At 51.6% G+C, this 15,463-nt stretch overlaps 1 protein-coding gene across 9 annotated transcripts in view; it reads left to right on the forward strand.

Moving 5' to 3' along the window:
- The first annotated feature begins 555 nt into the window (after window positions 1-555).
- Window positions 556-15,463, forward strand: part of CUX1 (cut like homeobox 1) — a 465,511-nt gene continuing 450,603 nt past the window's right edge. For 6 of the 9 annotated variants that reach the window (XM_055292665.2, XM_055292668.2, XM_055292666.2 and 3 more), the window contains exon 1: window positions 731-865. In XM_055292665.2, the coding sequence (XP_055148640.1) occupies window positions 803-865 (63 nt within the window). In that variant the 5' untranslated portion in view covers window positions 731-802. Of the gene's footprint in view, window positions 866-1,511; window positions 2,428-15,463 lie in introns of those variants that run through there. The other 3 variants (XM_055292664.2, XM_055292667.2, XM_055292662.2) reach the window with 3 other exon arrangements.

Raw genomic sequence — 15,463 nt, forward strand, 5'->3', positions numbered from 1 at the left:
TGGCACTGCCGCGGTCCGGATGTGGGGCATCCACGCGCGCGGCCCCCTGAGAGGGTCAGGGTTGTTTCCCCCTCAACTCCAGTCCTCCAAACATGCCACGCTGTTCCTGGTCGTCTCGGTGTCCCCGTCCTCGCTGGGCGCAGAGAGCTCAGAGTGTTACCGTCCACCATCGGGGCGCCTCCCACCCACGCCGCTGCGGGGGGCCTGGGCCACGCAGGGGTCGGGTGTGGGGGGTCCCGGGCAGGTGGTAGCGGCGTCTCCGCGTTCTGGACACTAACCACTACAGGGGCGCTAAGACGTTCCCCCCAACCGGAGCCTCGAAGGCGCTGCGCTCGGCCACCGCGGGCGATCGCGACCCCTGCGGGGGACCTCCCCCACCAGCCCTCCCCAGGTGCGCGGTGCCGGGGGACCCCGGGCGCTGCCCTCCAGCGCCCCCTCGGGGCCGGGTCTGTGGCCGGCGCGACCACGGACTTTGGGGGGGTTGTCCCGAGGGGCGGGGGTCGCCGGCCGGCCCGCGGAGGGGAGGGGGAGAGCGGCGGTGGGGGGGTTGGGGGAGCAGGGGTCAGGGCCGTGCGCGCGAGGCCGGGCCGCGGCCGCCGCGCCCTGGGGCTGCGACTCCGGCTCCGGCTCGGGCTCGCCATGGCTGCGGCGGCGCCGTGAGGAGGAGTCCGCGTCCTCGGTGGCGGCGGCGGCGGCCGGCTCCAGGCCGGGTTTTGGCGCCGCCCGCCTGCTGCCTCCTGGCGGCTCCTGAACTCCAGCCCCCTCTCTATCAGCCGCTCACTCCGTCTCAATATGTCTCAAGATGGCGGCCAATGTGGGATCGATGTTTCAATATTGGAAGCGCTTTGATTTACAGCAGCTGCAGGTCAGGCTCCTCCGCGCTCGGCCTCGAGTCCGGGGGTGGGGGCTGCGGGCGGTCGCGGCCTCCGCCGGGGGCCCCGGGCTGGCCCAGCCGCCGGGGGGCCCGCGGCGGCGGGGAGGAGGGGGGTGCCGGGCACCGCGGGGCCGAGTCGGGGCCGGGTCCCTCCCGCTCCCCGGCCCCCATTGATCACTCGCTTGATCGGAAATTGATCCTCTTTGTTCAATTCATCGATCAGCCCAAGATGGCGCCGGGAGCCGCCGCCGCCACCACTGCCCCAGGTGTCTGCCCCCACCCCGGGCGCCCCCCCGGGCCCCGCGCCGCCGCCGCCGCCAGCGCCGCCGCCGCCGCCGCCGTTGCCGCCGCGGGACCGGGGAGAGGGCGGCCCCGGCGGCCCGCGGGGCGCGCGCGCGAGCGGGGAGCAGGCAGCGGGGGGCGGGCGGCGGCGGGCGCCGGGAGGGGGCCGCGGCCCGGCGGTGGCGCCCGCCCGCCCGCTCGCCCCGCGCCCCCGGCCCGCCGTATTCCCGGGGAAAGTTTGTGGGGAGTTGCTGCGGGGGGTGAAGCGCCTGCCTCTCCAGGAGGAGCCGCCGCCACTGCCGCCGGCGCGGCGGAGCTGGGGCTGGTGGCGCTGTGGTGCCGCCGGCTCGGGGGAGGGTCAGAGCGGCCACCGGCGGCGGCGGCGGCGGCGCGGCCCGGCTCCGGCCAGGCGGGCGGGTGGCCGGGCGGGCGCCCGCGCTCCCTACCCCTGGCCGGCCCCGGCCGCCGCCCCCGGCTGTCACCGGCCCGGGCCGCGCCGCCGCTCCGGCACCCCGCGTGTGGCTCCCGGCGCAGACCCCTGGGTTTGTTTACGTCCCGAGGAGCGCCCCGGGGCCACCCGCGCACCTCGCGGCCGCCCCGCTCTTTTGTGTGCCTGTGTCAGTGACGCGGACCTGTCCCTCCGTGGCGGACCCCCGCGGGGGCGCTTTGGGGAAACTTGGCGAGGGGCGGCGGGGGTGCCCCCGCGCGCAGTGCCGCTGGGTCCCGGTGTCCCGGACCGCCGGGTGCGGGCGCGGAAGGAGGAGGCTGCAACTTTCCCCGAGCGCAGGCCCCGCGCTGTTCCCCCGGGTGCGCAGGCGGGGTACGCTGCCTCCCCGCCGCCGGTCCGAGCCGCGATCGCCGCGCGCCTGGGGGCTCCGGCGGCCCCCGGTGACCTGCGGCTCCCGGTCCCTTCCTTGCCTCCCCTCGTGGCTTCTGCCCTCTCTGCAGGGCCCGCCATGGAGCGCGCGGCGGGTGCGCTCGGAGATGCCTTCTCGGGCCGAGTTCTCGAAAGCAGAGCCGTGGGGGCCCTTTGGGACCGTGGCGTGCCGGGCGGTGGTCCGCGCGCAGAGTCCCCGGCGCCGCGGGGGGACCGTGCTGGGGCTCCCCGGCCCGCGCCCGAGCCGCCGCCGTGCCCGCCTGCCACCCCCCGCCTGGAGGAGCGGCGCACCCCTAGGGTCCGCCCCGCACGTGCCAGCTCGGCGCCCGCGGCGCCCGGACAGCCCCGGGACTCTGCCAGGTGGATGTTGTGCGTAGCCGGAGCCAAGTTAAAGGTGAGCGGCCTGTGGGCCAGAAGTCCCGAGATTGCAGGCGCGAAGGGAACCGGGGATGTCGGGGGGTGCCCGGGTCCCGCTGCTTAGAATGCTCCAGGGCGGCCTGGTGCTGTGGGAGGGGATAGGAGGGTTCCTCAGGGCCCCTGGGGAACTGCAGCTGCTCCCAACTGCTAAGGTGTGCGTGAAGGTAAACTTGGCTGAACTTTCCTAACCTGGAGGACTGGTGACAGTGACCTACAGCAATACCTTTGGGAGCAAAGCTCTAGATGCAGGCTTGTATGAAACGAAGCGGGTTGGATTAAAACATATTTAAATGGAATCTGACAACTTTAATTGTATATGCTTGTTTTCTGCTCTTGCCTACTAAGAACGATAAAGCCGAGTCATAGTCGTTATGAAATTTCCTGAAATTTCTCTCTTAACTAGGAAGAAGACTATGCGAAATATGTATTTCCGATAAGATTAAAACTTAAAGGAGTTTAAGTATTTATTGACTAAAATAGATTACTCCAAAGTGTCTATTGTGTAAATTAGATTCCTGGATGTAATGAACACAGCCGAATGGCATTTTTGATAAATTGGTCTACCCTGTTTTAGTAAAAATAGCTCCCTTTTACCATAATTTAATTCCTGTGCTTACTGTAAAACCCGTTGTGGAGTTTTAAGAGACAAACGTTATTATTATTATTTTTCTCTCTTGTCTTCCTAAATGTGACATCCTAACTTAATATCAATGAAGTGTCTTTTTTAAAGCATCCTGACAAAATTGCCTGGAAACTGGATTTGGTTTCTAGAGTTACTAGATTTTAAGAACTCTAAACCATCCTGTCCCCCATATTAGCCACTTCTTCAGGGGATCAGGGCTCCAGGATTCCATCGAAAGTTTCCATGTCAGCTTACTTGCACTTTATGTGGATATTAAGAAGAAATCAAAACTAAACCCCAAAACAAAATCCCTTATTTGAACGTCATTCCTCTTTACTCCTTTGCTTTTGGTGGTTGCTAATGATTTGGCCTTAGATGATTTCCTATGGGTTTGCAAATTTCAATTGAATACGGAATGTCAAAGTTCAAGTCTCAGGCCAATCTGGTTCTTTCTCTGGGCGGTGAGGAGGCCTTTGGTGTTGGTGTCTGGTTAATTCCCACCAATAGTCAGTGAGTCAATAGAAGGACAGTTTGGGAGAGAATTCATTAGTTCCAGATTTTTCTCATTTTTCCAGACCTCTTTATACTGAGATCGGGTTGACACCTGGGGGTAAAGAGGCTGATCAGTCTTAGCAGAGAGATGTCAGTCTTAGCAGGTTGGAGATGTCAGTGGGTCCAGGTGAGGTTGGGCAGTTCCGTAGTTCTGCAACCCTGGCTCACTGGGTTCTTGTCCCTCGGCTTCCTGGGGCTTGAAGCTGCCGCCTTGGCACAGGAGCGCGTGCTAGGGAAGAGAGCTTCTGAAGACTGTGTTTTATTCCGTTTCCTTTTTGGTCCCAAGGGCTTGTGGTATGGAAGTTTCAGTGCTTTGGTATTGCTAAGACTAGTTGGACAAGTTTTTTATCCTATCTCAGACTTGTAAAAACCAGGTTTTCTTTTCTTTTTAAATAAGAAAAGCACTGTTGTATAAATTTGTCTTTTAAATACATATTTGAAAAGAGGACACTTTCTAAGACAAAGCTCATGGCACTCTGTATGTTAGTGGAGCTTTGAACTCTTTGGGATGGGGCCTGCCAATGACTGCCTTCCCTTTGGGACATTATTCCCACATGGTGACCAGCCTTCCCCTTTAAGCAGCCTCTGCAAAAGTAAACTTGAAAAGTTGCCTTCTTTTTCAGAATCAAAAAACAATTTCAGTTTTGCTGAAAGTCCATTTTCTGATGGCTTTTTTCCCCCGTTGTGGAAGTGTGTATGTTACTGGCTGTCCAGTACTGTTTGCCATAATAAGTATATTATTTTAATTAAAATGTCCCATCTAGTACCCTTTATAAAAGAACAGTTCAAGAAATTACACCACTGCTGCTCCTGCTTTTGTTTTCTTGGTTCTTTTAATATGGGTGTCTTTGAGGTTGGATGTGGGAAGGGGTCATTGGCAGTTGATTTAAGTTTTTTCCTATGTGAAACTCTTTTTTTTCCTTAAAGGTGCAAGTTGGTGAGTTAATGCAACAACTCCTGGTACGGTTGAGTCCACAGAGACCCCTTTGACTGCATCCTCAGCTTCATGTATCTTCTGTCGGTAGTTAGCCAACCTAAGAAAGTTGAAAGGGCCAAATAGTCCAATACCTTCAGGAATGATTCTCTCTAAATCCACTGAGCTAACCTTAAAAATGCAGTCTGGTGAACTGTGCTGAGCCCGAAATCTTTAATGGCTATTTAAAAAGTCTCCTGTTTTTGTACAATTAAGACAAACCCATCAGGGTTTATACGGGAGCTGTGAAGGAACAGTAGTTTGTGCTCTCTGATTCCCCTCCGGGTCTACCTGTAGCAGTAAACAATCAAAACCACTCCTGAGGCTGGGCGTAGTGGCTCGGCTCAGGCCTGTAATCCCAGCACTTTGGGAGGCCAAGGCAGGTGGATCACGAGGTCAGAAGTTCAAGACCAGCCTGGCCAACATGGTGAAACCCTGTCTCTACTAAAAATACAAAAATGAGCTGGGCATGGTGGCACGTTCCTGTAATCCCAGCTACTTGGGAGGCTGAGGCAGGAGCATTGCTTGAACCGGGACCCAGGAGGTGGAGGTCGCAGTGAGCCGAGATCATGCCACTGCACTCCAGCCTGGGCTACAGAGCGAGACTCCGTTTCAAAAAAAAAAAAAAAAAAAAAAAACACTCCTAAGGCTGTACTCGCTTTCTGTGTCTTAGGAGAGAAAACAAGGCTAGAAGTAGAAAATCCACATTTGTTTCGGCTCCTCTGTAATGCCCAGGAACGTCTATTTTTAGTGAAATGAAGGAAGGACACATTTGTTAGGGGAAAACTCATACATTTCATAAACAGAGAAATTGATCATATGAAGAATCCTACAGAGGTAGGTTAAATTCCTACCTGTGCTTCCATTTCAAATAGTTTACACATTTGTCACATGTAAATTTCACAGACAGGTATATCTGACGAATTGTAACATAAATGCTCCGTGAATGGCAACTCTAACCATTATTTGAATATACAGGATCATGAGTTATTGTAGAAATTACTTAAGACCTATTTAAAGTTATTGAACACATAACTTTAAAAAATATAATTGCTCTCTCTATGAAAAGTGACTTTTATTAGTAATTGTCAAAGACAGAAATTTGTCTGTCTTGTCCTTTTGTTTTGTCTGAAGCCCCGCGTTATCGCTGCAGAGAGAGAGTTTTGGTTTCCACCGAAATTTCCCTGCCTCCGATTGTTTAAACCAGACCCTTAATCTTATTTTAACATATTTAAAATGTTCAAAAAACCCGGAAGAATTGTTTTGTGTAAGTAGCAAGCGAATGTAGCTTAAACACTCAAGCAATTCTGGTATCTAATTGGAAACAGGTGGAATTCTTGGAATCCCATGTTTGAGTCTTTTTATAGCAAAGCCCAGGGACACTTTTCACTTATAGCCATTCGTTTTGTCGAAGCTATTTGAAGAGGGGCCCCACAGCCTCTCCTTATGTCCCACTGTTACTTACCTGGACAAAGCAGTCGTGCTGGGCGCTTTAGGAACTGGATACCTGTGAATGCCTGGATGCCGAGAGAAGTGTGTGTGTATGTGTGCCGATAATGGAGTGAAAAAGGAATCTAATGGTATGGTTAGACAAGCAATTTAATATCTGCATTGTTATATGACTTTAGAGCAAAGAATTTGTGAATTCATTTGTGATTTCTGACTTGATGAACCTTGACTGGCCAGAGCATGTAGCTACGTTTTATTATACCCCAATAATGATATAGAATTCAGAGAGAAGATACTCCCCACCCCCCAAAAAAAGTTCTACATTTAGAGAATATAAACTCCACCAGCAACCAAAAAAGTATTAACTTGGTGAGGGGGATATTTTCTTTTCTTTTCTTCTCTTTTTTCTTTTTTTGAGACGGAGTCTCGCTCTTTCGCCCAGGCCGGAGTGCAGTGGCGCTATCTCACTATCTCAGCACACTGCAAACTCCGCCTCCCGGGCTCACACCATTCTCCTGCCTCAGCCTCCCAAGTAGCTGGGACTGCAGGCGCCCGCCACCACACCTGGCTAATTTTTTGTATTTTTAGTAGAGACCGGGTTTCACCATGTTAGCCAGGATGGTCTCGATCTCCTCACCTCATGATCCTCCCGCCTTGGCCTCCCAAAGTGCTGGGATTACAGGCGTGAGCCACCGCGCCCGGCCTATTTTCTTTTTTTTTTTTTTTTTGAGACGTGGTTCTGTTGCCCAGGCTGGAGTGCAGTGGTGCGATCTCGGCTCACTGCAAGCTCCGCCTCCCGGGTTCAGGCCATTCTCCTTCCTCCGTCTCCCAAGTAGCTGGGACGATAGGTGCCCGCCACCATGCCTGGCTAGTTTTTTTGTATTTTTGGTTTTTTTTTTTTGAGACATAGTCTGGCTCTGTGGCCCAGGCTGGAGTGCAGTGGTGCGATCTCGGCTCACTGCAAGCTCCGCCTCCCGGGTTCACGCCATTCTCCTGCCTCAGCCTCCGGAGTAGCATTTTTAAGGTTAGCTCAGTGGATTTAGAGAGAATCATTAGCTGCGCCACCACGCCCAGCTAATTTTTTCTATTTTTAGTTGAGACGAGGTTTCACCGTGTTAGCCAGGATGGTCTCGATCTCCTGACCTCGTGATCTGCCCGCCTCGGCCTCCCAAAGTGCTGGGATTACAGGCGTGAGCCACCGTGCCCGGCCGATATTTTCTTAAATATTAATGGCAGGGCCCTCTGGATTGATGGTGTCATTTGACCCATTCTAGTTTTCAAGGCGTGGTCTTGCAAAGCAGTCGATCACCCTGGTTTTGGGATGTGTTTCAGAACCAAGTTTCCATGGTGTGTCAGTGTTGGATTTTCCTGCTGAGGACAACTAAGGTTTGGTATGGAGCAGTTTTGGATTTGCTGAGCTGTAATCAGTCCAGCTTCTCTGCCGTCTTCTGAGAAGGTTGATGGAGGAGAGTGGTCTTTGGCGGGGATGGTGGTTTCCCTGCAGGAAATGAACCGGGACTGAGGGGAACCTGTGCCGTTCCCCTCATTTGTGCTGCGCCCGAAACAGCTTTGAAGCACCTGGCTTGTGACTTAAAAGATTTTTAAAAAGCATTTGTGCCGCCCTATTCGGGTATTACACAGTGAGGGTGAACCATTCTTTTCGAAAGACGTCTAAGGCCGGGCGCAGTGGCTCATGCCTGTAATCCCAGCATTTTGGGAGGCCGAGGCGGGCAGATCACTTGAGGTCAGAAGTTCGAGACCAGCCTGGCCAACATGGCAAAACCTCATCTCTACTAAAAATACAAAAATTAGCCTGGCGTGGTGGTGCATGTCCATAATCTCAGCTACTCGGCAGGCTGAGGCATGAGAATTGCTTGAGCCCAGGAGGTGGAGGTTGCAGTGAGCTGAGATCGTGTGACTGCACTGCAGCCTGGGTAACAGCGCGAGACTCTGTCTCAGAAAAAAACAAACAAACAAACAAAAAACATCTAATTTGTTGTAAAACCTGTCAAGAACCTTCCCTTTAAAAAGCTAACACCTCTCTAATAAAAATAATTTTAATTTTGTTGTAATTAAATTCAGAGAGGATGGATGATGTTAGTGCACAAAATAAAGATTGTCAATTTCTTTATTTTAATCCAACGGCATTTCCTTACTGCAGGAGGCCCAGGACCATTGGCAGAAATTTTGTGTTGATTAGAGCCTCGGGCCATGGGAAGTGCAGGTACTGTGGCCACAAAGTTCGTCGCCCAATCCCTGGCTGACCCCACAAGCAGGATTGGTACAGATCCCACCCTCAGGGGTCTTCCTACACAGAGAAACATAATCACACAGGTGACTGGAACGGAGCCAGGGATGGCGGTGTTCCTTCCAGGGGTTTACTAACACTGCCAGCAACTCAAGAACCGGCCAGCCAGGAGTTTCATAGTAAGTGAAACTGGCTTGGTTCTGCTTCCTTTCATGAAAACCTTTGTGAAAATGAGCTCAGTAAGGGGTCCAAACCTTTATAAAGCACAGGACCCCCCAGAGTGGACCGGGACCCGGTCGACTCCATCAGCTGAACTTGAAATCTTGGATGGTCTGGATGATCTTGACCGTGTGTGATTGATGCAGTTAACGAAGGAGGAAATTAACAGAGCTTACTCTGAGACACCAGGGAAGTGGCTTGTTCTTTCTTCGGGTTACTTTGAGTGGATACTGGCACACTGCTTGTTTTCTTATAGATACCTTTCTGTTGGGCTGTGTTTATTCAATAAGGAAATGCAGTTAACATTTTTTTAAAAAGTGAACCATGGGTTATGAGGTGTTCCGAGTTTGGTTAAGGGAAAAACAAATTGACAAATTAGCTCTTTCTTAAGTGAGTATTGCGAAACAGTGAGAAATAGAATGCCTGTCATACTGTCATTAAAAATTTATCTGGGTGTTGACAGCTTTTTGTTAAATGTAAGATATTCAGATCCTGTCCACCCAGCATATGAAAAAACCAAACCAAACCGAAAAATAAAACGCAACACAAAAGTTTCTTTCCATTTCCCCCCGAAAGCAAGACAATTTTTCTTAAACTGGGGCTTTCTCCCTAATGAATTGCCATGGTTTTGTTTTCTCTAACATAGTTTTATATCTTTAAGACAGAACGAATATCAACTCTTTTTATTTTATTTTTTGAGATGGAGTCTCACTCTGTCGCCCAGCCTGGAGTGCAGTGGCATAAACTCCGCTCACCGCAACCTCCACCTCCCAGGTTCAAGTGATTCTCATGCCTCAGCCCCCTCCGAGTAGCGGGGATTACAGGCATGCACCACCACGCCCGGCTAATTTTTGTGTTTTTAGTAGAGGCAGGGTTTCACCATGTTGGCCAGGCTGGTTTCAAACTCCTGACCTCAAGCAGCCCACCCCCTTCGGCCTCCCAAAGTGGTGGGATTACAGATGTGAGCCACCGTGCCTGGCCTCCACTCTTTTTAGACACCTTTGTTGAATTGTTGTTTTGGGCCTGTAAGTTTCTCTGGCTTATTGCCACTTTCCCCTCCTGTTTCTAGGGAAGAAATGATTTTTTAGATAAAAAATAATTTGATAAAAGGTAGCAGATGATACCAAAGGTAAATCTTTGTCTTGAAGAGCCTGAAGCTGTGAGCACTGGTAAAGCCGTGGGCTGCAGTGAGGGAAGGGCGGGCTCGGAGCCGCCCTCAACCTAGCCTCCGGGTGTTAGCTGGAGTCCTTGCTGTCAGGACAGCCTGTCACTTCTCGCCCTTCTCCTGCCCTGCCAAGCCTGTCCCTTCCTGTGTTGTGACAACTTTTTTTTTTTTAAACAAGTATTTCTACAGCTCCATTATTTTGAGATTCTTGGAGGAAAGATACTATGTAAATGAAAATTAAAAATAAAATTCTCCCTGGAGGGAATCGTATACATGTAATGTTTTTGATGAGGTTTGGAAAAGACTTTCATTCTCTCTGGAACTGGGAACATTCTGTGGCTCCCGTCACCATTTCTGTGTCACTCTGAAAGGTGTGGCAGATAATGGTGAAACACATTATCTTCTGTTTTTCACCAAGTAGTTGACCCAGAACTTGAACCCGTGCAGTCCTGGGTCCAGTGAATTATTTCCATTGCATACAGTTCTGCTGTGTCCTCGCTGAGAGCGTAGTCAGCAACCGCCCGGAGAACGCCAACCTTTCAAAAGAAAAAGGGCTGGAGTCCCCAACATACAGAGATTACAGCTAAAATTACGACCAGAGCTGTAAATCAAATCCCGTCTTGCCTTCCTATTCACACAGCAGAGATGTTATAAGTCATACAGGTTTGAGACAGAAAATTGAGAGCAGAGGAGCATGTGTTTAAACCAGCATAGAAACATTTATTTACCAGAATTGCTTTATTTCAGCCGTATCTCAACTCGTTGCTTACACAGTAACTCATGCTGTCTCGTCACTCAGCCAAGTGGGAGACAAGTTCAGGTTTCTGCTCCATGGGGTCCAGGAGCCTGCCATCACCGGTGAGCCTGGAGGACCACAAGGTGGCCGGGGCCCTTGGAGAGCTGTGCTGCGGAATCGTAAAGCTACCACCTGGAGCTGGCCGTCCCAGAGGGAAGGCTTGGTCATCTCTTCCCCTCCACCTGGTCCTCAGCCCCAGTCCCGCAGTTTGTCAGCATCGACGTGGGACTGGGAGAGGAAGGATGTTGCCAGTTATGGTTGAATGTCATTGTCAGGGGAGTAAGAAGTAGTCTGTGATTGTTTTACGTGGCTCTGTGTTGGTATATAATTATGCTGTCATCTCAAAACGCCCTGATACCTTAATGAAATCTGTGTGTGTGTGTGTGTGTGTGTGTGTGTGTGTGTTTGCAGTTAGTCTTCGGGGCTGCTTATTGTGTGTGAGAGCCAAGTCTTTCTAATACACAAGAGCTGAGTACGTCGTCTTTTACTTGTTTCAAAACTGCCCATTCAAAACAGGTCGCAATCCATTATAAATGCAGCTGCCAGATTAATCTTCCCGAACCATTGATTTCATCATGCCATTCCTCTCCTTAAACATCCATGGTGGCCCACTTAGGCACAGAGTGGAGACCACATTTCTTAGGGTAGCAGACAGAGTTGCTGATAGTCCTTTCTGCCTCACCTAAACCTTTTCCATCCCAGCTAGAATGACTCCAGAATCTTGCTTATTTGGGGGAGCTCCCTCCTCCTCCCTCTGTACATCTGAGCTTCAAGCCTACTTCAGAATTTTTTTGTTTTTTTTGTTTTTGATTTTTTGAGGCAGGGTCTTGCTCTGTTGCCCCGACTGGAGTGCAGTGGTGAGATCATAGCTCACTGAAGCCTTGACCTCCCGGGCTCAAGCAATCCTTCCACCTCAGCCTCCCGGGTAGCTGGGACTATAGGCATGCACCACCACGCCTGGCTGATTTTTCAATTTTTTTTTTTTTTTAGAGACAGGGTCTTGCCCTGTTCCCCAGGCTGGTCTTGAACTCCTGGGCTCCAGTGATCCTCCCTCCTTGGTCTCCTAAAGTACCGGGATTATAGGTGTGAACCACTGCGCCCGGCCTTCAAGCCTATTTCATGCATTCCTTTTTCTTTTGCCCCTGTGTGCCCGGCAGTAGTGATGGAGACTTAAAATAGCAGTGGCTTCCCGCCTAGAGGGGTGGACAGGACTGGCAGGACGAGGCTGGGATGGATGGAGCTGTGTGTCTGAGCCTCTGGGAAGGCTGCAGGAAGGGCTTAGAAGGCGGGTCTGGGAGTGGGCAGGGGGCACCCAATGAGTTCTGTGTGCTTGGGGAGGTGTGGGAGAGGGCTTGCCAGCAGAACAGTCGTGGGGTGGCCAGGGATCTCTAGGGCTTCCCTCTGAGCTTGGGTTCCCTCCCTCTGCCCTGGTTATCCGTTGGGTACCCAACACACCATCGCCACACAGGCCCCCACTCTCTGCCTTGTGTGTCTGATTTAGGACTCATTCAGCTGGTTAAGAATGCAAAATTAATTCTTTTTTTAAATATAGTGAAAGCAGGTAGATTATATTAAAACGGCTGTGTTTTGAAAGCTATTGATAGGTACACCTATGGAGTAGATGTTTCTTTTTCAGTCCCATTAGTTATCTTTCTGTGCAAAGTAATGTAAGTGTTACTTTTTCAGCCCCATTAATTATCTTTCTTTGCAAAGTAGCATAAGTGTTGGTTAAAATACAGTTGACCCTTGAACAACATGGGGGTTAGGGGCTGATCCCTTCTCCTGTTCCCCCCCACCCTGCCTGCACAGTCAAAAATCCATGTATAACTTTTTTTCCTCCCCTCCCCTCCCTTTCCCTCTCCTCCACTCTCCTCCCCTCCCCTCCCCTCCCTTTCCTCCCCTCCCCTCCCCCCTTCCCTCCCCTCCTCTCTTCTCTTCTTTCTTTTCTGTTCTTTTCTCTTTTCTTTTCTTTTCCTTTCCCTTCCTTTTCAGACAGGGTCTCACTCTGTCACCCAGGTTAGAGTGCAGTGACATAATCATAGCTGACTGCAGCCTGGACATCCGGGGCTCAAGCAGTCCTCGCACATCAGCCTCCCAGTAGCTGGAACTACAGACACTCACCAGCATGCCTGGGTAATTTTTAATTTTTTTCTTTTTATAGAGACAGGGTCTTGCTTTGTTGCCCGGGCTGGTCTTGAGCTCCTGGGTTCAAGTAATCTTCCTGTCCCAGCCTCCTAAAGTGCTGCGATTATAGGCATGAGCCACCAGGCCCACATGAAACTTTTCATTCCCCAAAAACTTAATTACTAATAGCCTACTGCTGATGGGAAGCCTTACCGATAACATAAACAGTTGCTTGATTAACATGTATTTTGTATGTTAATATGTGTGATATACTGTATTCTTAGAATGAAGTAAGCTAGAGAAAAGAAAATGTTACTTAGAAAGGCATAAGGAGGAGAGAATATATTTACTAATCAGAATGTAGAATGGATCATCATAAAGGTCCTCATCCTCTTTGCCTTCACATTGAGGAGTCTGAGGAGGAAGAGGAGGGGTTGGTCTTGTTGTTTCAAGGTGGTGGAGACTGAAGGCCTGGAGCAGGTGGAGGGGCAGTCAGGAGAAGCAGGCCCAATTGGTGTAACTTTCTTTTTTTTTTTTTTGAGATGGAGTTTTACCCTGTCACCCAGGCTGGAGTGCAGTGGCGGATCTCGACTCACTGCAACCTTCACCTCCCAGGTTCAAGTGATTCTTCTGCCTCAGCCTCCTGAGTAGCTGGGACTACAGGCACCCACCACTACGCCCAGCTAATTTTTGTAGTAGAGACGGGTTTCACCATGTTGGCCAGGTTAGTCTCAGAATTCCTGACCTCAGATGATCTGTCCACTTCGGCCTCCCAAAGTGCTGGGATGACGGGCGGGAGCCACCGCACCCAGCCCCACTCAATGTCACTTTTATTATGGAAAAAGAAAATCTGTGTGTAAGTGGCCCTACACATTTCAAACCTGTGTTGTTCAAGAGTCAGCTATATGTATAATTGTACCTGTGGCACACAGAACACAAAAAGATCCACATTTTTAAAAACAGCATTGGGCAGAACAATTTTTTGACGGAGGTTTGTTGTTTGACTCTGCTGATGGCCTGAACGGGAGGAAACTTCTCCATATGAACGAACGGGGAAAGTGCATGTTGTAGTTCTCAAAACTCAAAAAATCTAAGAGAAACCCAGCAGCAAGAAACACAGAGGTTTGGGTGTCAGCATCGGAGGAATGTCTCATGTCTGTCTTGTGCCCCAAACCCCGTCCCATGGGTCTGGCCTGTGTCTGGGCAAAGGCACGCCCAGCTCCGGGTCGGCCCCATTTCAGAGCAGTGGCCCTCATAGGTCCGCGTGCTTTGTGGCCTCTTCATTTAGTCAAAGAAAGTACCTAGGATATTTTTGTAGAGGTGACGTCACTGTCTGGCTGCAGAAGCATTTGCTTGGATTTGGGGAAGTGAGGGCTGGGAGAGGAGGGCTTAGAGAGGCAGGATGCCCAGGCCCAGTGCGGGTGGCTGATGGGGGGTGGGCTTAGCGTCTGCAGGGACAGGGTGGAGGGAGAGGAGCCACCCCAGGCAGGGGGAGGGGGTGCGCCCCCTTTGGGATATGGAGGTTTTGGGGGGCTGGTGGGAGGGAATTCCAGGGGTCGAGCCCCTGGGGAAAAGGAGGCTTTAAGGTCAGTGGAAAAGTGGGTGCCGAAGTCTGGAAGATGAGTTGAAACCTGGAGTTTGAAGCCCGGGGAGGATTTTGTTGGAGTGTTGGCTGGTGCTGGAGAGTTTTGCATCACTTGGGGTGGGGTGGGTTGAAGAATTAATTTGAACTGGCACAGCACCGCTTGTCTTGACTTTCCCTGTTCTGGAGTGAGGACGGCTTGATGTTTCGGCAAAAGGAGTAGTGGAGAGAGAGAATGTTGCTTGTAGGATTGGGTTCCACACACCATATCCAGTTTTACATCCACTGGTGACAAGACAGGAGCTTTTCTATTTTTATTTTGTGTTTTTATGTTTTTGTGCACTAACAGTAATGGTTTCATGGGGACAGATGGCAGGCTGGCACGGGCTTAGGCTCTTGGTTTATTTCATGTTACTTGCATGACAGCCCTATGGAGCTGTGTACCTGCATAGGTGAGAAGCTGGGAGTTGGGGTTACATCCCAGACTTTGCCGAGCTCCAGGCGTGTTTTTCCTCCCGACCCGTGCTGTTCCCTAGACAACCCTCAGCCGAAGCAGTGGGGTCATCGGGTGACTCGGAAGGGACCTCTTCTCAGGGGCCCCCCAAGATGAGCTTGGCTGGGTCTGGGTCACTTAGCAGTGAGCAGCTGGGGATGGAAATGGGGCGGAGTGGGTGGGCTTGAGGGGAGCACTTTCTTAGGGAGGCCTGGCTGGAGCCTTGCCCTGGCAAGAGACTTCAAACTCAGCCCCACAGAGAAGGGTCATCTGATGATAGAATCACAGCTGCCCCATCATTCCCATTAGCAAACTTCATCTGATAGTTGGGGTACGTTTGTGGCTCGGGCTGTAAGGAGCTCCCCTGTTGCATTACTCGCTATCCTCAGATGCCCCATCCTTGCCTGAAGCAAGTTTGTTGGAAGAGTTTTGGGGAGCTGTTAGGAGAGAGGCCCGGTCATGGGGCCCGAGGGGCCCAGAGGAGCAGCCTGCCCTGTCTGTGGGCGGTTCGGTGAGCGCTAGATGGGGCGTCTCTACAGGACTTTCCTCTGAGATGCCAGGGCTATGCCCCTGGGTGCTGGGGAGTGAATTGCCCGTAGATACTGATACTTGTACTTAACCCTGTGGTGGTCAAGACCAGATCCCCACTCTCCAAGCCCCTGGGAAACTGGTTGATGTAGCCCCTGCAGTGATACCACACTGAAATCCATGCAGATCCCCTCACATGGTTGGGGCAGCACCCACCACACAGGCTTCTGTTCTGAGCTACGTGGGATGTTGGGCGTGTGTT

This window comes from Symphalangus syndactylus, chromosome 9 (genome assembly GCF_028878055.3).
Source record: "Symphalangus syndactylus isolate Jambi chromosome 9, NHGRI_mSymSyn1-v2.1_pri, whole genome shotgun sequence".
NCBI lineage: Eukaryota > Metazoa > Chordata > Mammalia > Primates > Hylobatidae > Symphalangus > Symphalangus syndactylus.